This window comes from Branchiostoma belcheri, unplaced genomic scaffold (genome assembly GCF_001625305.1).
Source record: "Branchiostoma belcheri isolate BF01 breed outbred unplaced genomic scaffold, Haploidv18h27 scaffold95, whole genome shotgun sequence".
NCBI classification, from domain to species: domain Eukaryota; kingdom Metazoa; phylum Chordata; class Leptocardii; order Amphioxiformes; family Branchiostomatidae; genus Branchiostoma; species Branchiostoma belcheri.
The window spans coordinates 782321-806269 of record NW_017804631.1 but is presented as its reverse complement, the minus strand read 5'-3'; the positions used below and the strand labels follow the sequence as shown (position 1 = coordinate 806269).

The 23949-nt window shown below is 41.1% G+C and overlaps 3 protein-coding genes across 3 annotated transcripts in view; 1 reads left to right on the top strand and 2 right to left on the bottom strand.

The window, feature by feature from the left end:
- Positions 1-967: 967 nt before the first annotated feature.
- Positions 968-4841, top strand: LOC109461665 (globin-1-like). The gene is made up of 5 exons (XM_019758046.1): positions 968-1061; positions 1681-1897; positions 3352-3485; positions 4209-4309; positions 4707-4841. Exons 2-5 carry the CDS (start codon positions 1713-1715, stop codon positions 4839-4841), a joined length of 555 nt encoding a protein of 184 aa, XP_019613605.1. The 5' UTR covers positions 968-1061; positions 1681-1712.
- Positions 4842-5948: 1107 nt separating this feature from the next.
- LOC109461717 (histone-lysine N-methyltransferase SETD2-like) lies at positions 5949-11876 on the bottom strand. The gene is made up of 9 exons (XM_019758106.1): positions 11766-11876; positions 10683-10916; positions 10077-10154; positions 9522-9647; positions 8907-9055; positions 8280-8385; positions 7778-7858; positions 7508-7609; positions 5949-7024 (listed from the first exon to the last, which is right to left on the bottom strand). The coding sequence occupies exons 1-9, from the start codon at positions 11781-11783 to the stop codon at positions 6866-6868; spliced, it is 1053 nt and encodes a 350-aa protein (XP_019613665.1). The 5' UTR covers positions 11784-11876; the 3' UTR covers positions 5949-6865.
- Positions 11877-12286: 410 nt separating this feature from the next.
- The window catches only part of LOC109461664 (probable histone-lysine N-methyltransferase CG1716), a 25105-nt gene continuing 13442 nt past the window's right edge, over positions 12287-23949 (bottom strand). Inside the window, exons 6-21 of the mRNA XM_019758045.1 lie at positions 23804-23921; positions 23302-23430; positions 22646-22774; positions 21912-22035; positions 21357-21434; positions 20855-20952; positions 19441-19552; positions 18789-18926; positions 17819-17935; positions 16888-17094; positions 16076-16376; positions 15517-15671; positions 14728-15051; positions 14023-14139; positions 13048-13164; positions 12287-12487 (exon numbers count right to left, since the gene is read on the bottom strand). Coding sequence (XP_019613604.1) covers positions 12287-12487; positions 13048-13164; positions 14023-14139; positions 14728-15051; positions 15517-15671; positions 16076-16376; positions 16888-17094; positions 17819-17935; positions 18789-18926; positions 19441-19552; positions 20855-20952; positions 21357-21434; positions 21912-22035; positions 22646-22774; positions 23302-23430; positions 23804-23921 — 2465 coding nt within the window. The remainder of the gene's footprint in view (positions 12488-13047; positions 13165-14022; positions 14140-14727; positions 15052-15516; positions 15672-16075; positions 16377-16887; positions 17095-17818; positions 17936-18788; positions 18927-19440; positions 19553-20854; positions 20953-21356; positions 21435-21911; positions 22036-22645; positions 22775-23301; positions 23431-23803; positions 23922-23949) is intronic.

The window sequence follows — 23949 nt, the reverse complement described above, 5'->3', positions numbered from 1 at the left end:
AAGGGTTGAACAAATGGGACAGAATATGGTTTGGCGAATAATCTAATCTTCAAGTTCATTTCCTTACAATTTCGTCTTTTTTCGTTTGATTTTGGCATTCTACGACATTGCTATAGTTTTTACTTATTTTTTTGTAACTTACGGTATATTTTTGCTCATTTTGCAACTGTTTTGTACGATTTACAGTATGGTTGAAAACTTTTTTTTTTGGAAACGGCCGAAAATTCATGCGCGCGCGGATGTCATCCATATAATCAAATCAACATGGCCTAAACTGTTATAAAATGAACTGATATATGTCGCAATTGACATGAAAGTGTCGCAAAATGTAAGTGCTTAGATGTAGCAAGTGTGGTATCGCCGAGAAACTAGTATTCTTTTTGCGGTAGTCGAAAGAATCGCGCTTTTTTCAGGAAACGCGCTTGTTATATGCGTGTGGGAAGGGGACGGATGGCGTTCAGCACCAAGGACAGGGCCATACGATATGGTCAGTGTGCGTATCTAGAAGCGCAGCACAACCATCCATGGACGATAGGCTGTTCGTTTTTTTGTTTCTAAACGAAACAACCCCCGTACTCGTTCTACTGAAAGAGGATTGCTGACAGTTATACACTAAGGGGTGAGAATATGCTTGTTATTATTGCATACATGCACAAAATTGGCCATGTTATACTGGTTATGCGAGAAAAGCAAACAAACCCACGCCACATCCCTCATTCCGACAAGTTTAGCAATGTGGGTCAGTTCTAAATAATAAAGATTTTAAGCTCTTTGCCTTTGAAGATCAATGAAAAAAGCAGCCGCCAAAAAATCCGGATTCTGTCCATGCCGGTTCTTTTAAATATTGATCACAAGCAAAATCCTCTTTCCGTCCAACCTACTCAAACGACGGACATCATTGTTCATCTCTCATTGTCGACTGCAAATATATAGCTGGCTTGCTTTTGGGCATAAACTTATAAGACGAAAATATCCATCCAAACGAAAGACCTTCAACTGACTTATTTGATAATCTCGGCGACTTTTGCGATCTATCTGTCAGAGGTCAAACCGGATCAAAAGTAAGTACGGATTCTTTGATAATTCTGCACGCCTGTATTGTATTGTATAGTATCTATCATCGTAGTTTTGTTCTATATTGTGTGAATTTGTACCTCTTTCTATTGATATATGTATAATTTATTGTGTGCTTCTGGTGTAATATAAGCATATGTGCAGGGCGCATACGGGTAGGGTACATACAACGCAAAGCATGTTCACAAAGCTTCATTCATTCATTAAATCATTCACTTTTTATTCAGTTTTTTTTTGGGGGGGGGGCTACTAGTACTTTAAACGCTTAAAATGCCAAGAATGTGCTATGAAATCGCACTAAATATCAATATCAGCCAGATTTTTGTTCAGCGATCCTGAAATTGCTGCCTTCAGACCCAGAAGGCAGCCGGAGATGACCAGGCCTTAACATCCCAGAGTCCCGAGAACTTAACAGGGGCAATACAGATAACACATTGCAGCCAGGGGAAATCAAGAATATCTCCAGTTTGAAGCAACGAAATAGCATGAAATTTGGCAGAAACTTAGACAAGAGACTATTCATTAAAAATGTGAAATAAGTCTAGAAAATCTGCATGATACTATTTTCGTAATCAATTAGGAAATCTGGTATATGATTTTACAAAGATAGGCTGAGACCCCACGGAAGGCAGCCGGAGATGGGCAGCGGAACATCCAAGCAAAGCGCCCGGCGGAAGAAAGGCGCCCCGCTCCCGCCGCCGGACTCCCCCAAGCCTCTGGACCCGCGGCTGAGACTGCACCCCAGGGAAAAGTTCTTCCTGCAGAAGTCGTGGAAAACCGTGGCAAGGAACGAGGATACAGCGGCTATGGCCATGTTTATCAAGTAAGTGTTATAATTAGTTACTTTGTTTTGCATTTGATCGATATCGATCTCAAACTTGAGTCGCCTTTCTTCCTACCCTGGGCGCCAAGCTAGTATCGGGCCGTTGGCCGTTTTCCTTCGGCAGCCAAGAGCCCTTCGCCCGCCTATCTAAATTAAAGCTACGGGGGGAGTTGAGCCAGAGGGCCAGCCAACCCCCCCCCCCCGGGCTAGACTCCCTCGTAGCGGTAATTTACACCAGCGGGCGAAGGGCTCTTGCGGCCCGGAAAACGAGTTTGGCTTCCAGGGTGCTTTCTTCCGCACAGGGCCCAAAGTGCCGACGCCAAGTTTCCCCGCGAGTTCCGCACTGGGCGGCCAGTGAGGAACCCGTTACTTCGGTACCCTTGCCATGAAATTGTCGCAAAATCTAAGTGCTTGGATGCAGCAAGTGTGGTATCGCCGAGATATCCTTTTACGGTAGTCGATAGAAGCGTGATTTTTCACGAAACGCACTTGTTATTTTGTGCGTGGGGAGGGGGGTGGATGGCGTTCAGCACCAAGGACAGGACCATACGGCATGGTCAGTGTGCGTATCTAGAAGCGCCGTACAACGATCCATGGGAGATAGGCTGTTCGCTTTTTGTTTGTTAAACAACCTCGGTACTCGTTCTACTGAAAGAGGACAAACTTGACTTGTAAAGGAACAGCATCATCCCGTTTTTTGCGGCAGTATAAGTCATGGTTTCTGTTGATCTAGATTGCACTTGCTTATGTATAAGGACCTTCTGATACTTTCGGATATTCTCTAAGTAGAAGTTTCGGCAGGGAGGGAGGCCAATGAAAGAGATACCGGCTAGACTACAGCTAAGTACTGGATTGTAAATAGTGTATTTAAGGAATTGTGTAAATTTTGCCATGTACTGTTAGTTTTGTAAAGTTTTTGTACGTTTGTAATATATGTATGTAAATATGAACGTGTAGACCACAGGAAGAATAGCCTCTTATGAGGCTAATTGTGGATCTAAATAAAACTCAAACTCAAAGCTAAGGCCATGTTGATTTGATTATATGGATGACATCCTCTGGGGACCCCAAAACTGATGCGAGCGTGCGAATAAAAAAAAGTTTTGCAAAAAAAAAAGTTGCTTTCATCATGAAATCTACATGGTCATGAAGGTTGAACAAATGACACAGAGTATGGTATGGCGAATAATCTACACTCCAAATCAATTTCTTCACATTTTCGTCCTTTTCATTTAATTTTGTCATTCTACGACAATGGTATCATTTTCAAATATTTTTTTGTACCTTACGGTATATATTTGCTCATTTTGTAACTGTTGATTGTATGATTTACAGTATGATTGAAAACTTTTTTTTTTGGGAAACGGCCGAAAATTCATGCGCGCGCGGATGTCATCCATATAATCAAATCAACATGGCCTAACTCTTAACTGGTTATATATGATCTTCTGTAGCCTCTTTCGATGCAGTCCTGAGATCAAAGACAAGTGGCCACAGCTGCGGCAGTTGACGGAGGATGAAATGCGGAGCAGTCCGTACCTACAGAAGTTGTCAGTACGGATCCTGAGCGCGATGGACCATGTAGTAGGTAAGGGTCTTGTACTGCAGTTTGTCGTGCGATTTCAAGACATTCTTATCATTAAAGTTGGTGCATCATCACTAGAAAGCGTTAAACAACTCCTGCAATTAAATGTGCAAAGATTAGGTGTAACAGGTCATTTGGTGTGATATAGCTAGCTGCCGCCACGCCGCGTGCCTGCGAAGCTGGTGTGTTAAGCTGAGGGGCGGCTATACCGGTATACCACAACATACACACACAAAACTTGTACGAGCGACCACCCCATTCAATACCCCCACCCCCACTGTGCTGGAGCCCTCAACCAATTGAGGTTTGTACAGAATAGGAAGAAGAAGAACAGATACCTTTTCGAGAAATCAATGAGACATAGGTTACAAACATCCCAGGAATATTTCGTATCCCTTACCATATCAAAGTGCTTAGCTCATCAACTTCTTCTGCCACCTACATTTGTATTCCAGCTATTGTTGCTGTCTTAGACCCTGTTTTTTGCAGAGGTAATAAGAGTCTGACAATTATCATGGAAGTTCATCTGTGTTGGTAGTAATCATAGTAAAACGTTGAACTTTATTCCAACACACAAATTGTACACAGATCAAATTTTCAGCGACCACTGTCACCTTCATCAGGATAATCATTGACCAATCACTTCACAATTTGGCCTCTGTGTAAACTGTGTGTTGGAATAAAGTTTAACGTTTTACTAAGAGTCTGACAACTTTTCTCCCCCAGACTCCCTGGATGACCCAGACTATCTAATCCCTGAGCTTAAGAAGCTAGGACAGATGCACGCTGACATGACCAACCCCATCATACTGCCGGAGGACCTCTGGGTAAGTTATTATCATTAGGGCTGGAGTAATATAGTTAGAGTGTCTTTATTGTTATCTATAAAAAAAGGTAGCTTCTTAGAACTGTTAGATAAATGTTAGCAATACCAACTATATGTATTATGTACATGCTGCCATACCGGTACAATTATTGTACAATAAAGTTCTTCTTTTTTCTTCTCCAAGCAGAAGGAAAATGCTTGCTTGACCTCAGACTGTTTCTGGTTATTAATTGGTGGTCACAAAAAAACACAAGATATGCCTCCCAGCTTGTTCTGGGACTATTTAAAACGTTTCAAGTATGAAATGATGACGAAAATGTGCCGAGAAATGGTGTCTATGTCAGATTTCCTCATCCAGATATATTTTGGATGCCTCAACCCCATACCTTTATGTACAGAAGCTGGAGGGCCCATTCCTGGCAGCTGTAGGCACAGTTATGGAGGACAGGTTCACACGGAAGTACCAGGACATCTACCAGAAGTTCATCATCTTTGTGCTGGAAACTATCGTCATCGGCTTCGACCCACACTGAGAGCTTCCCCAACATGTGTTGGAAGGGGTGAAAACTGACCTGGAATCTAATCTCCAAGCAGATCATACGGTGGAAAGGCAGTATCCATTGGCTAGAGGAGTGTCCATAAGCCACAGAAGGCACAAGGAGGGGCAGCAACACCATTTTTGAAAAGAAGTGCTCCTCCCTGTGCGAGTACTGGCAGATCTTTGGCGGCTAGTGAACACTCCTCTGGCCAATGGGTACTGCTTTGCCACCGTATGATCCGCTTGGAGATTATGCTTGGAATCAGTTCGTTTAGCTTAAGCCCCCGTCACACATAGTTGAATCTTGAATGTGGCCTACAGAACACTGTCAAACTCCCCCAACCATTGTTAGGTAGGTTGGGAGCAAGGTTGGCTTGTGTTCGGTGAGGTTGGTTACTGTTTGGCTACACCCACCAAATGTTTCAAAATGTTAAAAGCATTTGGGTGTGGACGGGAGGTTTAGCCATAGTGGTTGGGAATAGGTTAGCAGTGTTTGGGGCGTGTCCAGAGGTCAACTTTGACTCAAATTCTATTTGATTCGTATAGAATGCTAAGCCTGGTCCCTGACTACATATCAAGCTTCCAGCAGCCTTTCCACTGGTCAGATATCTAAGTTGATGACCAATGCCTCTAAGTCAGGAGAATTTGGAATATCTTAATATCTATGCATATGCACTGACATGGAACAATTATTGTAAGACTGAGAACATTCTGTTACCATTCTAAGTCTTGGAGGTTGTTATGACTGGTTATGTGGAATCCTGAGCTCCTATTGGACTGATTTTCATAGTGACAAAGAATCCTGAGCTCCTATTGGACTGATTTTCATAGTGAGAAAGAATCTTGAGCTCCTATTGGACTGACTTTCATAATGGTAAAGAATTCTGATCTCCTATTGGACTGATTTTCAAAATGGTAAAAAATCCTGACTAGCTCCTATTGGACTGATTTTCATAGTGAGAAAGAAGCTCCTATTGGTAGTTCAGGGAATGGTTCTCTCGAGTAAGAAGTTAACCATTGAAACACCAACCAGATGAAATATAAATTCAGTTAGCCTGTAAGAAAGACGACCACCACAGAGACATAATACAACAGAGACCTGTGTTTGTTATGGCTGTGTAGGGCTTAACCGTTCCACTGTATTGTATTGTACTAACATTGAATAAAATTCCCTACAAAAAGTACAAAATGCGCAGCTTTTTCGGGAGAACTGCACTGCATTAAATTCATACAACCTGTGTTCTGATACTGTTTCATTATTAAGACAAATTCAACACTACAATGTATCATTATACATGCGCTAAAACACACATTTACAGATTATTTTTCCGACAACGCTGTAATTATTCCCTGGAACCTGTCATTCTTTAAAACATTTACAAAACTAAACATTTAAAAAAAACTACAGGAATCAACTAAACTTTAGGTAAAAAAAAAGGAAAGATGTTGTGTAGAAATATTCTGGCTTCTTTGGTCACTACATGTTCGGTTTTGGACCGCGCTATTAGTTAAGGGGGGTGTTCAAACCTTAACCTACTATGTCAACCCCCAGTCTGATAAAATATACTGTACATTGTGTACATGAGCACCAAATTTATCATCAAATATGAGTTTGCACCCCTATTTTCAAAGTATTAGATCCTGCAACTACATTAGTTTACCACGTTTTGGACTATTCCACTTCAAAAACAGGTGTCACAGCAAGGTTAATAGTATGTACAGTAGACTTACATTACAAGAATGCCCTAAGAATGACTCTCAGAGAAAAAGCACCAAGTTCTTTTCACAATTATTTCCTGATGTTTTCTGCTCTATATGTATACATAAAAAACCAGTGCGTTTGAGCTACAACTATTTTACACTTGTGACCACAGTAAGTTGGACACTGCTGTCTCTGACATGTCCCTAGAATTGTTTCGGACAAATAAAGAGTTACTGTGAGTACTTTTGAGTCCACCTTGATACACAGTATCAACATTTCACTGGTAATATTTGTACAATTTGTCCGATTTTTATGTTTTAAACTTCCTCACGTGGCGAAGACTGATACAGGCCGTCGAACTTGCTCATGTATTTGCGGACGTATTCCCGAGCCTTGCTCTTGACGTTTTCGTTGACTTCCAAGTCCTCCACGTGCCGGCAATGTTTCAGTTCCTTGTTCATGATCCCGTGTGTTAACTGCAAGGAAAAAAATTGTCACAATTAACATCTTAACAAAGGGTTATGCAAAAAATATAATCTTTGAGTGGGTCCAAAGTAACAACTTGTTCCTATTTAGTGTGTGAGTGTATAGCTATGAACAGCCATATGAACAAAATTAGCAAAGTTTGATCAAACAGTGTTTTCAAGGGATAGACTGTTCACAAGGCTTGGGTTTAGTTTCATTGACTCTCAAGGCCCATTTATAAGGATAAAAGACCCAAAAGCTACACTTCCAATACTAAGTACCTAGATTTCAAACTGATAACATCGCCTTTGTTATTCTTAAATGCTAGGAATTCCACAAAAGCACATTCTTATACTATATAACATTTGTTTTTGCAAGGCAGATTAGTCTGATAGTATGTTTGTTATTATATAGCAGTAGATGTCATATGTTATACCTTGTAAAATTGTTGTACAATTAACTTCATTATGTAATGTTAAAGACAAGACGACTACCTTTCTAGCCAAGTGTTTGAAGTCTTCTGTAGACGTGATGCGACCATGCTTACAGTCAGGCTTCCGGTAAGGGTTCAGGATGGACACCACAAAGGTCGCCATCTACAATACATAAATACAATCAACAAACAAGGAAGGAACTGGTAGAAAATCAAACACAAACTAGAAAGGTAACAGGTTTAAATGAAGAAGCTATCCTCATAACACCACTAGCCTTTTGACTCATATTACAGCAAATTACAGATGTTTAAGGATTTGATAATTACTTACCTTTTTCCTGAAGACATCTTTACATTTCCGTGCTGTCTCGCAAGACGTGTCCGCATCTGCCTTGGTCGGTTTTCTCTTGCCCTGGGCAGAAACAGACAAAACCAGTCATTAATTATACATGTCTTCTGGCAAGTTCCTACAGAACTTGTATAGTAAGACAATGGCTATGAAAAGAAATAGGCACCTACTTTATACCACTTGGCTCTAAGACAGCCTTTTTCAATACAAGGACAGCTGGAGACACTTGCACAAGGAATATCCACACTTTGTGATCGTAGGACTGGGCTCTAAGCTAACATTTGAACACTAAGAGAAGTTATAGAGTTCAAGCTTTGTTCCAACACAAGAAAAGAACTCACCATAAATTTTTGGTCGATTGAACTATGGCTTTTGACTCATTGGGTCAGTCTACTGAGGAAGACCACAGTGACTGGTCGAAAGCTCTAGGTGAGAACATCTACTTTTTGTGTTGAAACAAAAGTTCACTAAGAGAAGTAGTTACCTTATGATGATCGTCGTGAGTTGGAGTTCCCAGGTCCATGTCTGCCTCGTCTCCTCCCAACTCTGGTTCATTACCGTCCCACGACGGGGGGTCCCACTGGGTTTGTCTGGTGGACAGTCAGGAAATACAATTAACATTAAAGACATTCCTACAGTACACAATACATATGAGACTGGAGATCTTTGTATAACAGAGGATCCCACTGGGTTTGTCTGGCAACAGTGAGGAAATACAGTTAAAGCCACACCAAGGAATTGTTATGGATGACGTTCATGCCTGCGTTGATTTTGGCCTGTTCCCAGAAAAAAACGCTTCCTGTAACTATGACCAAAGAGTCGTGACAGTGGGATAAGGGAAGATGCTGCTGTTCCACTGATTTATTGCTGTTTTCATGATGAATAAAAGACTTGTTGGTTGTTACCCTGTGTTCTCCCATTCAATTTGTGTCCTAACATTTGTCATCCCTTAGTATATTTGAAAGCTAGGCATTTTGCTTTTTTTCCCCAACAATCTTGTATCCCTTCTACCTGTAAAAAAATAGGTTTACCATACTGGACCATACGTGCTCAAAATTCCACAAAAACATTGTTTCCCTTCTACCTGTGAAAATAAATAGTTTTACTGTACCTTGTAACAGCGTGGTAGTAGTAGACCTTGCCCTCCTGGTCCCTGGCTGCCCTCCAGTTGGGAGGAAGTCTCAGCATGCGAGGTTTGGGAGGGGATGGAATGTCGGGCGGCTGCATCACCACTGGCTGTGGTGTCACCATCACGGCTTGCTGCAAAATCCACAGAAAGGAGGTAAAAACAGTTACAACTAGAGAGGTAATATTTGCAAGGCAAATGCATACATGTGTACACATGTATGTTTACCTTCGCATATGGTATGCTCTGTTAATTCTTACTCAAACACATTCATATATATGGTCAGACAGGAGTCTAAATCCCTCCTGCTATAAAATTGCAACATAATATAACCCAATACTAGTTAACAAGGTAACAGACACAACATTGGTTCAGGTCATTGAAGTCACTGTTTAGAGAAGAAGAGGAAGAAGAAACTGAGCAAAAACAAAATGTTTTCCTTCAGTAAACATAAAAGGAACTGCTGGGTAGCTTTCCTTGTAAGATTTGGTGAGAAAATGTTCCTTTAGAACTGTAGTGTATTGGAGCAGACTCCAGGAAGAATAGTGTTAAATTGATTGTTAGACTAACAGAGATCCTAAAACAAACAAACAAACAAACCTGTTGTATAGGCTGCATGACCTGAGTATGTACCAGTCCTGACTGGGAGTATGTTGGCTGGATCATCACACCCTGAGGTTGGGGGTAGAACTGGCTCTCTCCGGGGCCAGGCTGGATGTACTGAACCTACACAGGAGAGAAAATAAAAGGGTTCAGTCTTAAATCTGATCAGTTTGGTAGCTCTGACTAGTAATCCTCACTAAAAGGCTGCTCAAAAAAGGTTGCTCTGATGAGCTGAATTAACAGTTAAGCTACTCTTCCACTAGTCATGACAGGGAAGACAGACCCCATGTACAGACTATACAGGTTCACTGTACTGGGGAACTCTCCTAATACTTTTCAACATGAAAATAACATTTCAACAAGCACAATGAACAGTGGACCACGGCTTGGCATCCTGTCCAGAGGACTGCAAGCCTCTCACAGTAGCTGATAGACACACAGCTGGGATTCGGACTCCTAACCTAACAGAGCTGGTTACGACTGCACTATGCATGCCATAATAGAGTCTGCTAGGTTTAATTATGTAATCAAAAATACCAAACATCGACTGACCTGTGGAGGTTGAGGTAGCACGGCTCGAGGTGGAGGTTGTGGTTGCACGTAGGTGGGCTGGACTGTGTACGTCATCGGCTGGGGGAAAGATTATGCACGTTATTGAAGAGAACAAGAAATAGCCATGCCTTCAAGTACCAGAATTATCAACTAAGGATTGAGGCATTCAAGAATTCATTCTTTCCTAGAACTATCGCATAGTGGAACTCGCTGTCACCAAGTACAGTAGGAGCATTGTCATTAGATAGCTTTAAATAATGTCTAGAGTTAGATGTTCAAGGGTTAGGTGTAACGAGTCGATCGTTGTAATGTAACCAGCTGCTGCCGCGCCGCGTGCCTGCGAAGCTAGTGTGTTACGCCAAAGGGCGGTTATACCGGCTATACAGATACAGAAGCTGGTGTGTTGTGCCGAAGGGCGGTTATACCGGCTATACAGATACAGATATTTCTAGAGCTATGAAACCTAAAACATTTTTTTTGTGAATGAACAAAGACCCATATTGTACATATATACCCACTGGGTTAAGTACAATGGAAAGTTGTCCTACTGTCCCTGACCCCTATGCTATGAAAAAATGCTGGTGAGAACCCAGGTACTCCACCCACCTGCTGATACACGATGTTCTGTTGTTGTTGTTGCTGTTGTTGAGGAGGAGGTATCTGGTGAGGTGGAACGATGGGAGGCTGTGGAATGTCGTACGGAGGAGGCTGCTGCTGTTGCTGGTTGACCACGTAGCTGACTGGCTGGCCCTGTTCCCACTGTGGTTGCTGCTGTTGTTGTGCTGGTGGTGGGGCACTTGGGAGTGGCTGGGGTGTCACCGGGATTTGCTGTTGCCTTGGCTAAAAAATGAACGTGAGGAAAGAAAGGTTTAGAGTTGATAGCAATTGCTAATTTTGTATTGTTGTATTTTATTATGTAATGGACCACTGGAAGAATAGCAAGCTAAATGCTAAAGCTAAATGTGGATCCAAATAAAGTCAAAGTCAAAGCATTATTGTTTGTTAGCTGTTGCTGTACTGGTGCAGTTGGAACTGGCTGTGGTGTCACCGGGATTTGTTGTTGCCTTGGCTGAGGAATAAATGTGAGGAAAAACGTTATAATTGTTTGTCAGTTGGAAAGAATTGCTAGAAAACATATCTTGCAGTTTTTGAGTGTTGTTGTTGTGCTGATGGGACAGTTGGGAGTGGCTGGGGTGTTACCGGGATTTGCTGTTGCCTTGGCTGAGAAATTGATGATGATTTGATTTATTGAAATTGCAACAGAACAGTATACGTGGGACACAGGCAGCTGTTGCTGGTGTTGTGTCCCACACATAGAAACAAATACAGGACAGACAATACTCATTTTCACTTGAGTTAAGCAAGGAAAGTCGTGTAAAGTGCCTTTCCCAAGGGCACAAGATCGGTGGCATGTCAGGACTCGAACCCGGAACCTCTTGCTTCCGAGTCGAGTACTCTACTGTTGTGCCACACGACCCCACAAATTGAACATTGAATACAAGAAAGAAGAATCATTTGAAGTTATTGTTGACCACATACTGCAAACTGTTCCGCAAATATGTATTTTATTCTTGCAGTGACCAGTCCACCGTGCATTCATGACAGATACACACTACCTCAAAAACTTTCAATTCAAATTTAAAATGCTGATTCTGATTGGCTAGTTGTTGACCAATCGGAGCTCTTTACCTGCACTGGCTGCTGCATGTGGCTGACCTGAGGAGAGGGCACGGACTGTACCACCACTGCGGGGGGTGGCTGGCTGCTAGTGACGGGATGGACTGGCACATTGGACTGAAAGCAGAGCAGCAGAGTAATAACATTTATTCATAGTGGCAGCCTAAATGGCATTGATATCAAAAATTACAGCAACATATAAAACACAAGATGATTGATTGATCATTATTTATTGTACAGGCAGATTTTTGTAATTGATAGATCACCAACTTGTCTTGTTTACATTTATCTTTATTTTATCCACTTTGTAATTATGTAAATAAAATATGTATTTTGTTATTGTGCTTTACTCATTTGTATCTATTTTCTTGAGTAGAAGGCTTTATATAAGCAATTGTGCTTCTTGCCTGATACTCAGATATATGTGAATAGATAAAAAAAATATCATTCAAAGACCTTGGCAACAACTGAGAGTTCAGTGGAAGACGAATGAGATGTGAACCCAGAGCCTTTAAATTCTGAGTCAACAAAAGTTACTCTAACCCCAAGACCACCTTGGTTACTAAACATAACTGTTCTCTCACTTGTAGTACAGGAATAGGCTGAGGAGTGGTAGGTAGTGATGAGGTGGGGGTGCCTGGATCCTCTAGCCCTGACAGGTGCGACACATTCAGGCTGGTCTCCAACCGCATTTGGTCCATAGGGTCTGCTCCTAGACTGTCATCCAAGAACTCCTAATAACACAACACAAACAATATTAGAGATTATCATGAAAGTTCATCTGGGTTGGTAGTAATCATATATTAAAACGTTGAACTTTATTCCAACACACAATTGTACAGGGATCAAATTTTCAGCGACCACTGTCATCTTCATCAGGATAATTAATGACAAATCACTTCACAACGTGATCTCGCAAGTCGGGGAGTTACCGTTACAAACACGTAACCACACGCCTGATTGAACCCTAAGTGGCTACATACTAGTACACATGTGACAACATGAAGTCTTTCTCAAAATGATCTACTTCCCGTGATAATATTAAAAAAAGCATCATAACAATGCATTCTAGCATTACAAACTGTGTTACTCTTTTAAAAATTTGCTTTCCTTCCTCGCCATGCTAGTGATCTGCATCCTCATGCTAAATTTTTCTAGAAAAACCCATGGTGACAGATGTATGGTTCAGGTCATTGACCTTATTTGCTTGGAGAAGAAGAGGAAGAAGAAACAGAGCAAAAACCGTGAAGGTAAATATAACAAATTGAGAAACAGAAAAAGGTAAAGTGATTACCTGAGGTGGGTACTGAGGCAGGTTGTCCACAGGTTGTCCCGGGATCACATGACTGGTTTCCATGGCGACATCAGGTGGTGGGTGCTGCGGCCCGGCGGGAAACATGGGCGCCCCGTCCTGATCATAACAATACTTCAGCGTGGAACAAACCACGGACCCACCGTCAGAACAAACCAAACCAAACAAACAAAAACACGCATGGCTCCTACAGGGCTCGAAATACTGGGTGCATGTGCACCTTCAAAAGCCTCCCCAGAAATTCTTAGGGGAGAGGTGCTCCCTAATCGGGAAATACTAAGAAAACCCTAAATTTGAACATTCTGGGAGAGTTGCTAGGATTTTGGGGAGAGGAGGAGCACCTTTGCTTCATTGCTTGGGGAGAACACTGACATTTATAATAATAGTGCATCCAAATTTGGAGCTCTGCACCCATTTTTTTTTAGATTGATTGTACCAGTGCACCTATTCCAAAACTGAATTTCGAGCCCTGCTCCCACCTTCTCAAGGTGATGTAGGAACAGCAGGATTAAGGAGAATCATAGAAAGGAAAGAGACTCTAAGATAAGATTACTACCTTTTATCAACAAAATATCACAAAGGAAAGTCTCTAAAAATTGGTGCGAGTGCTAAGTAAGTAAAAAAAGACAATAAAAGAGATCAGGAAATAATATTGGCATTTACGTGTATGCTGTATCATAAGCTTTTAGCATGATTCTTGTTTAATGAAATTATAGAATAATGAAAAAAAAAGATAATTGCAACTGTTCTGGAACATTATAGTAAGAACAGAAACTATACAGAAAGTCTATATAAAAAAAAGTAGTATACAAAATCATACAAGAAAGAAATTGCAATTATGACAGTAATTTCTAGTCAGAAAACAAGGAGCAAGATTTTACATTCTATAGAAGAATGAAAAAAAAATCTGCAAATTTCTAGCCAAAGAGGAAGGCAGAAGACTTGATAGTACTGTACCTGTTGGAAAGCCTGCGCCATGTTAGGGTCGTACGTGCCCAGGGCCTGTAGTGCCTGAAGCTGGTGCATGTACAGCTCCTGCTGTTCCCGTTGTTTGGTCTCCTCTTCTTCTGCAACCTAAAGTAAAACAACAAACAGTAAGTAAAATGGAGTAGCTACGTAACGCATACAAACATGGAAATCTACAATAAGATGAGATATAGAAACTAAACACAAATATGGAGGTCTACAATAAGGTACAGTAACAACATAAAGTAAGTGCACGCAGTAACTACACATACATACATGGGAATCTACAATAAAACAAGATACGGTAAGAACATGCACAAATATGGAAACATACAGTAACTACACATTCATGTACACAACAACCTACAATAGCAGGAGATATTGATCATGGTTCTGTAGGGCTAAAAATATTTTTTGGGAATAGGTGCAAAAGTGCACTTGACCTAATAATTTAGATGCACAGAAAAAAACCTGTTAACTGCATAATATAGAATAAAAACAAAGTAGAATATCAGCCAATCCTAATCATAAACTTAGCTAATGCTATCTCCCTTCAGAGCTTGAATCTGAAATTCTATAGCTAACTTCCAAGTAATATACTGATAAGAAAGGCTCCTTTTTCTGACAATAGTACCTTTAACAATGTACATTCATAACACTAACATGTAACATACAGTACTTATTTTCTACCCGTACCTTCTTTTCAAACAGCCTTCTCCTCTCCTCTTTGCTAAGTTTGATCAGTGGACTCCTCGGTCTGTCTAGTGGTTTCTTCCTGAGTTCCTTCCAGCGAGCCTTGATCGGTGTGGAGTGACTGTCTGGTTCTTCAAGGGGACGTTTCTTAGCAGACATGCGCCATGGATGCTCCTCTCTTCTTTCCTCCTCCTTGAAATCTCTCCTTCTGTCTTTCTCCCTGTCTCTTTCCCGGTCGCGTCTTTCCCTGTCTCTCTCGTTGTCTGGCTCAGATTCGACGTCAGAGTCCCTCTTTTCTTTTTCTTTCTTGGGGATTCGGTAGATTTCCTGGAGGAACAAGAAGGTGGTATTTCACATTGTCAAATCCCACAAGGCAATAGAAATACTCAAGATTGAAATTACAGACATGATTATAATGTTTCTACAACTTAGGGAATATATAAATCACTTGAATGTGCCTGAAATGGTATCGAACACTCTAAAACAATACACAAAAACTGATTGAAATAGATACCTTGGTAGTTCTTTGCAATTTCTGCCAGTTGAAAAATTGAGACCATAGCATCTACTTTCGACCATTCCCTTCTTTGACCCAAGTGACCTATGGAACTCTGTCCCCTGACCCTGACCTTGAACCCTGACACTAAAGACTACAAAACATTTCCCATCTGAACTCTTACTCTTGTTATTGTGCAGCCAACCAAGGGCCAGGGCTGGGCGGGTCTGTCCCCCACATAAAGTTGCCCCACCCAGCCTTTTAACTAAAACGTTCTTTTCATAACTTGTAGTGACCTTGAGTGAGCTCCATGACTCGAGCAGCTGTGCGGCCATCTCGGCGATCCCACCCGGCCGCTCTGGCTCCTGACTCTGCTCGCTCTCCAAGTCAGAACTTTCCTCATCTTCTTCACCATTCCCAGCAGGCTTTGCACTGCTGCTGCCCGATTCCGCTGGGGGTGAGAGGTCAAGAAATGAGGTTAAAAGTCAACAGTCTAACTACCTTGTGCATGGGCTACAGGGCTCTCCCCAAGCAATGAAGCAAGGGTGCTCCCTCTCTCCCCAAAATCCTAGCACCCCAAAATTTAGGGTTTTCTCTTAGTATTCCATGAAAATTCCCTAATTTTTCATCAGCCAATTGGGGAGTATGTCTCCCCTAAAAATTTCTGAGGAGATTCTTGGGCTATCTATGGTAACGTTGGTTGTTGGGACCTGGGTCTAAAATTTTTGTCTCATGGTTTCATAAAAAACTAAGGACAGAGATTCTGGTTATATTCCTTCATCTTAATAGTTTATAATATACAAATTTGTTTTTATATTTTGGAAACATAGATATTATTAATTAAAGATATCTCACCTTCTCGTGTGTCATTAGAGTCCTCCTCCCCCTCCCCAGAATCCTTTGCTCCTTTCTTGGCATCACTACTGGTGTCAGCGACCTCCTTTCTCGTCTCCGTCATTCTCTCCATCTTCTCCTCCTCCTCCTGCTTCTTTTCTTCTGTCTCTTCCGGCAGGGCGGAGCAACTCACGTCGTTTCCGTCCTTGTCTTCCGAGGTTTTGATGTTCTCCATGTCTTCCAGGAGTTGGACTCGGCGCCGCTTCGCCGGTGTTCGCTCGTTGTCACTTTCCGAGTTCTTCTCGCTTTCTGACTTCAGCAGCTTTAGGAAATAACGAGAAAGAAAAGAGTGAGGGCAATGCTAGAAAGTGGACAAAATAGAGTATGATAATAACTGTTGTTTATCTCATTACCTGGATGTCTAACCATCATTGGCACATTCTAACACTTCCTAAGGGTGAAATCATGCTCAGATAAGTTCCAGTTTAAGTTGCTGGTCAGTCTGAACTTTCTTTTCTGTCAAAATCTGCTTGCATGAGTAAGAATGCACAAGTTGAAAGTATGTCAAACAAAAATTCTTGGATACTTTATTGACTCTATTACCTATAATGCAATGAGTGATCACTCACTCACATAGTACATATAGCTTATCTTCCTGGAGTTGTTAAATACATACAATATGGTTATGAACAAAAGTACACTAATTCAGCTATCTACATACTGTATATAATATCATATGTATACTGACATATGCACAGAAGCTCCAACCTAAATTCGTTCCTTCACTCTAACCTCAGTCAGAGAGATAATAAAGTTTATTCATTCATTCCTACCTCCGAGGGGCTGTTCCTGTAGGCCAGACTGAGCGTGAGCGGCGTAGCTGATCGTGACAGCGGCTCCCCGCTCGAGGATTCCGTGTCGGCGTCCGCTGGCTGCTGATTGGCCAGCTGCTTGGCCCAGCGCTCCACCACGCCCATGACCTTTGACTCGTCCAGGATGGTGCGGTTGGTGATGGGGAGGTGGCTCAGGCAGTGCAGGACCTGTGTGTGTGTGTGGGGGGGGGTAATCGGTTACAGAAACCTTCTTTCTTTCTTCTTCTTTAATTTTGAGGTAGCTACCTTCAACTAGCTTTAGATTCTGCTGCATTTTTTGTGGCTAATACGAGATGGGGTTTGCAAGGCCTCCATCCGGTAAAGTCATGTAAAGTGCCTTTCCCAAGGGCACAAGATTGGTGGCAAGGCAGGGTTTGAGCCTGGGACCCCTTGGTTCCGAGCCAAACGCTTCGCCGTTACACCACACGATCCCACCTTGGCCTCAAGCTTCTAGGAGCCTGAGCAGTGGAAGGGCTGCTAGAATCATAATCAAAATCAGGTTAGGTCTAGGAAAAAATGTTGTGTTTCCTGTTTCTCAACTGACAGTAGAAAAAAACTGCCGACCCTAGCCCACACTTTTTTGGGTGGGCCCCTTCAATACTTCGAGCTGATTAAATCTTTTCTAGCTCCATGATCTGACATCTGAGTGAGGAAACGTTGTACAATCAGTTTTCCAGCATTGATATTGAAAGTATAGGTGTCCTTATGCAAGATTTACTTTGTTCAACTGTTGGATCATTATAGATTGCCAAAGTCTAAAAAAAGAAGAAAATCGCTACCTACCTACGCTAATTTTTTCAGGGCTGGAACAGGAAACAGAACACGTGTTTTTTCCTAGGCCTTATAACACAAGGCAGTAACAAATTGAACATTACTAAGTCTGACACCGTACCTTGACTTGCAGGTCCCGTTGAGCGGAGCTGTCCGTCATGTCGACCATCCAGCTCCAGATGAGAGACAGGCCGTGGTACCGCAGGAAGGCCTTCAGGCACGACTGGTTCTTAGTGGCCTGCAAATAACAACACAGATCACTAACTAGAGAAGTAACATTTGCAAACCAAATGCATAATGTTTACCTTCAGACATGGTCTGCCCTCAGACACATACATGTATGGTGACAGGAGTAGAGCAGACGATGAAATTGCAACATTATGTAACCCAACACCAGTCACCACGGTGACAGACATCAACAAATCATGTCATTGGCCAGGTCAGAGGTTAATGTTTGGAACAGAAGAGGAGGAAGAAACTGAGTAAAAACACTGTGTTTACTGTAAGTTAGGCTTCTGCAATGTATTTCCCTTCTAGGCATCAGGTTATAACACAAGGCAGTAACAAAATGAACATTTACAAAATATGACACAGGCCTTCAGGCACGACTGGTTCTTAGCGGCCTGCAAAAAACAACACTGATCATTCCTGAAGCATACTATTATCTTCTTCCTTTAATGCCCACAATCATGATGATTATTATTCTGGCATACTCATTTTCACCTGAGTAAGGTGAAGAAAGTTGTGTTTCCCAAGGGCACAAGATCGGTGACATGTCAGGATTCAAACCCGGGACCTCTTGGTTGAATGCTTTGTCTTTATGCCACACATCTTTTCTCTATATTTTCCCTGGAATCTGAGCCTGTTTACCATTTTGACTGGGTCTTTAGTGGCCTTTAGGAACAAGATGATCAACCATAGAGACTTGCAAAATTATGGAAAGATCAAACAACAGATTTTAGAAGAAAGAGAAACATCACATGTGCCTATCAACTCCGATGCTGCCTAAACTTACTCTTAGCTGCTGTTTAAGCTATTCCATACTGATAAGGATCTGTATATGAAAAACAGGAAGAAAAGACGAGTCTTACCAGGAGAATGTTGAGAAGTGTGAACCTCTGCTGAACGGTCTCGGACCGTACCATTAGTCTGGAGAGGTAGAGCACCTGCTCTGTCTCTGTCAGTCCCTCCTCACAGGTTTCTGCCATCTGGTCTATCTCTTCATCCAACTGGGACAGAAAAAAGGAAGGAGTGAATGAATGAATGGATGGATAAATGAATGAATGAAGGAACATCTGAAGGTATAGATGCTATGAAATAATCAGTAGCTGACTGTATAATGTTTACTTTCACAACTACTCTGTTCATTCTTACACAAACATATTCATATACTTAGTATATTGTGAACAGCCTCTCCAACTGTCCTGCTACATAACGTAACCCTACACCACAAGGTGCCTGCTACAGTACCGGTTACCTTGGTGACAGAGGTCTGGTCTAGGTCATTGATCTTTTTGTTTGGAGACAAAGAAGGAACAGAGCAAAAACAAATGATATGTTTTCCTTGTGTGACTTGAAGAACAATTGAACAACTGAGTAAGAAAGTTAAACTTCTATTCTAATCCAACATGTAAGAATACTCCACAGTATTTTATCCTACATTGTACCAATATGAGCTGAGAAATACAGCATGGACATGTCTTTACTGGTATAAGTATTGCTGAAGACGTTAGTGATTCTTACCAAGTTGTCCTCCACTTTTTTCTTGGCCCTCTGTCTGACAGGAGTAGTTTTGTTTCCCCCCAGGTAACCTCGACAGTTGGCAGCTCCACAGTAGCACTTCTGGGCCTCCTTACTGGAAACACAGAATAGCAGAAAAGCATTATAAGGGAGAAACTAGGAAATTACCACTGAAATCTTTGAAATTTTTATTCAAAATAGTACTTAGCTGAGTCTGAATTATGCTGGTACTAGTATTTGGAAACTTTATACTGAAATGAAGAAGGCTGTCTTAGCTAGAATATGCAGTGCCCTGCTGACGATTCTTTAATATATTTAAACACTTTAAAATTGCAATTGATCTCTAAATGAAAATTATGTCAATAAAACAAACATGTAGGAACAAGAGTTCCACAATCTCATACCTTCGCCAAATGAGGTTAACCCTTGCGGGTGACGAATTATACAATTTTAATCATTGATTTTGTAAATAAGAGCCTCATTTGCATGGACTATGTCAGTTGATCATATTCATCCAATGACAGCCTTATCATAACAAAAAGGCTATTTTAGCACTTCCTCATAAATTATGCAAATGAGGTCATGATTTGAATAAATTATGTTTGTTGATGTTCACCTTCACTTAACTTCCAAATGTGGCAAGTATGAAATTCGGGGTGCAGCAGTTACAACTATGAAATTATAAGAATTTTCCATTAATTATGCAAATTAGGTCCTCATTTACATAATATATATCCTCAGATGTTTTTCTCGTTCTCAAGTAGATGTCACAAGTGTTTCATAGTTCTATTATCGAACAAAGCAGAGTTATAGAATTTCCTCATTAATTATGCAAATTAGCGCCTGATTTGCATAATTGCCATCTGATCATGTCAAGCATCACTTATACTACTTACATACCAAAAATCACGACAATACGTCAACCGGTTCTTGAGTTATCGTCCTTCAAATTTTTTTCAACAAATGCTCCTGCAGTTCCAGAACAAGGCGCTAGGGGACCCAAACTCACGTTACTTCTTCCCTACCACAAGAGCTATCTACCAACCAAAATTCGTGACCCTAGCATGTCCAGAACATGAGATATCAAAACCGGAAGTTCAGCTGCAGTACCTAGGAAAGCCGCCAGGGGGCCCAAAATCTAATCATTTCTAGGTCTCATGAAGACCTACCCACCTACCAAGTTTCATTCCAATCCATTTACTGCTTCTCGAGTTATCTTGCTAAACCACACACACACACACACACACACAAACACACATACCCACACACAGACAAACGCTACTGAAAACATAACCTTCTTGGCGAAGGTAATAAGCAATATCGACAACACAACAGACTTTTAAAAAAGCAAAGCTTCTTTCAAGTTATTTGTGAAAATTGGAAACCATACTGGACACATAGTGAAAGAAGGTCTTACCCATATCTTTGGAACTTGTAGTCAAAGGTAAGCTCCTCCCCCTCACATATGGGTCTTCTGGTGAAAAAACCTACCCGCAAAACCCCATTCACAGTCCACTGTAGAAAAACAAAACAGGTATTACACAAAACTCCATTCACAGTCCTGAGCCCACTGTGGAAAACACAAAAACAGGTATTACACAAGACCCCATTCACAGTCTACCGTGGAAAACACAAAAATAGGTTTTACACAAGACTCCATCCACAGTCCACTGTGAATGTGCAAAACACACATACAGGTTTTAAACACTGCAAGTAAAGGACCAGGAATTTTGTGTAATATTTGACGAAACAATACAAGCTTGATTGCAATATATAATATTAATACCAGGGATGAGGTTTTTTGTACCCATATTAATATCTCTACCAGCAACCTGGAAACTTCCTTTGCTAATTGTAGTTTTAGTTGAGTATTTTGAGCCTATCTAGTATGAGAAGTGTGGTACTACAGGTGATTGTACCTTTTGTGTCTCACAGTTAGGATCACAGCTATGGTTGATGAACCTGGACACGTTGCCTTTCTTAGTCGCATCGATAATCTGAAAAATTGAAGAAAAAAAATCACATTTTAGATACAGTAAAGACTACAAATTCAGTATCAAACATAGAACGATCAATTTACTCTTGGAATGTGTGATTTAAATACTAAGTACTACAGCACAAACTGTGAACACATTTATTTTTCAGTAGAAGGGGAGAGGAGGTTTTTGTGGCATTTTAAAGTAAGTTTGTGGTTCAATCAATTTCCTGGGTGGATTTTCCAGCTGATTTTAATAGTGATAAAGAATCCTGAGATCCTAGTGGTAGTTCTGGGAATGGTTCTGTTGAGTTGGAGGCCACAAGTCTCGTTCTTCCCTCGTACCATCAAAGACTGGAACGAACTTGAGCCTGGTGTGGCGGAGGCGGGGTCTCTCAGTTCAAAACTGAACTGGCGAGGACCCTGCTGCGTTGAGCCATCCCTACACATCTTGTATATATGTATATATTACTAACAAACTAAATTCAATTGTCTTTACCTCATCATTCTTGAGTGCCATGAAGTAGAAGTGATGCTGTTTCTGCCTGTTGTACTCTTTAGTTCTCTGTTTGAACTCGCTGAAGTTCAGCACTTCTCCCACATACTCCATCACAAACTGGTTCCTATAGGAACAAATGGACAATACAAGACTTAAAACACAACACAATACCTACAACACAATATAACTTCTGAGTAAAGAGACACTTTTTACACAACTAAGTCTTTTATTCAGCTGACATTTTGATAACTGTCTGTCACCTTCCTCAGGGCAATTCTGAATGGGGATGCATCTATAGCAGCAACACCTGTGCTGCTGTGCAATGTGAACCAGTCAGAATTGTCCCAAGGAAGGTGACAGACGGTCACTGAAACGTCGGCTGAATAAAAGACTTGGTTGTGTAAAAAGAGTCTCTTTACCCAGTGACTTACCAACCTGATGAAACTATTCACGAATACAACTTCTGTTGGGATCTAAAACTAAAAACTGGATGGTACTAACTGCCAAGCTACAAAATTAGTTACCACCAACAGTTTTAAAGAATTTGGTAACTTAGATGTCTTCTTAAGGGAAGCAGAAAAAAATTCACCTATTTCCCAACACAAGAGAGAATGAAATGAAAAATGTTGAAAAGTAGCACAATTCTCCCATGAACTTTCATGTTAGCGTTCTATACAGTAGAATAAGCTAAAAAAAGATCTCTTCTTTATTCAGAATCTTGATTACAAACGTACGATATCATGTCCTCAGCTGCCCTGAGTCCCCACCCCTTGTCCCCACAGTTGAATGGTTCGACCCTGGAACACTCCTTCCTCTGGAAGCGTTTGTTGGTGCAGTATTCTCCACATAGACACCGGGGACCACTGAAACAAACCACATGGACATATGTTTCAGTAAGGAAGAGCAGTTGCTATATAGAGAAGACATGTACACAAGTGTGAGTAAGGTACAGCAGTTATAATTGCTCTTCTAACTTCTATAGAGGGGCATTAAGCTTAGTCTATTAACACCGCATCACAGTTTTTGAGGCTAAGGGTCCATCCCGGTGTGCATGATTCAAACCTTACAGTCTGGCCTTATGCAGCTTGTACTTACTCAGGTACTGTGTGTTACGTATAGAGGGAGTTAACAGTTCTTTGCAGATCAAGCAACAGCATGCAAGACAAGACTAGTTTACTAAACCTATGAAACCTCAAATGATCGGATATTGTCTTGTCTTGTATTGTCAAGTATTGTCTAGTATTAGTTGTATGTTTTCAATGTGTTCTGTGTCCAGGGCCCCACTGCAAAGCAGTGTTTAATTACTGGGTGGGCTACTCTGGCTAAAGAAAACTAAAACAATAATAATAAGTACAACTAAACAGGTAAACAGTATGTCAGGAGAACTGACCATTCTATCATGAGCAGTCTGTTCAGACAGTCCTCCCCACATGCAGCTATCCCAGCATCCCGTTCTTCCTCCGATGTTACACACTCACACAGCATGCGCCGGATGTCTTTTCTCATCTTAGACTTCTTCCTGTGGGACAAAATTTTAGAAAATAACAAAATTTAAACTCTGTTTACAGTTAAAAAATGTGCTATATACCGTATAGCTTTCAGGAATAAAGTGTTTTACTGTATATTGAAAAGATTATGTTATGTAGCTATATCATAAGTCCTCTTGGTTTTTCATAAGTAATGGCATAAGTTCATGTCATTATTGTCCAAAAAAACTATTCAGACCATTTTGTATGTTGTGTATGCTTTGTCTTCCCCTTCATGGTAATCAAGGATAAGTTGAAATACACAAATCAAAATATTTTACATTCCTTTCCTTAAAATAGCTTGCGTCTGTGCCTTATTTTAAAATTCACATTATACAAATTGAGATCTCCTGTTTTCTAACTCACCTTTCACTGAGGTAAAGATTCTCTGTAATCTCTTCAAAGAACGGTGGCCGAAGGTTTTCTTCTGGCTTCTTCTCTTTCTCTGGAACGTCTTTCTCGGCTGGTACCTCACTCAAGACATCTTCTGTAGTCTTTGAAGAAGATTCTTG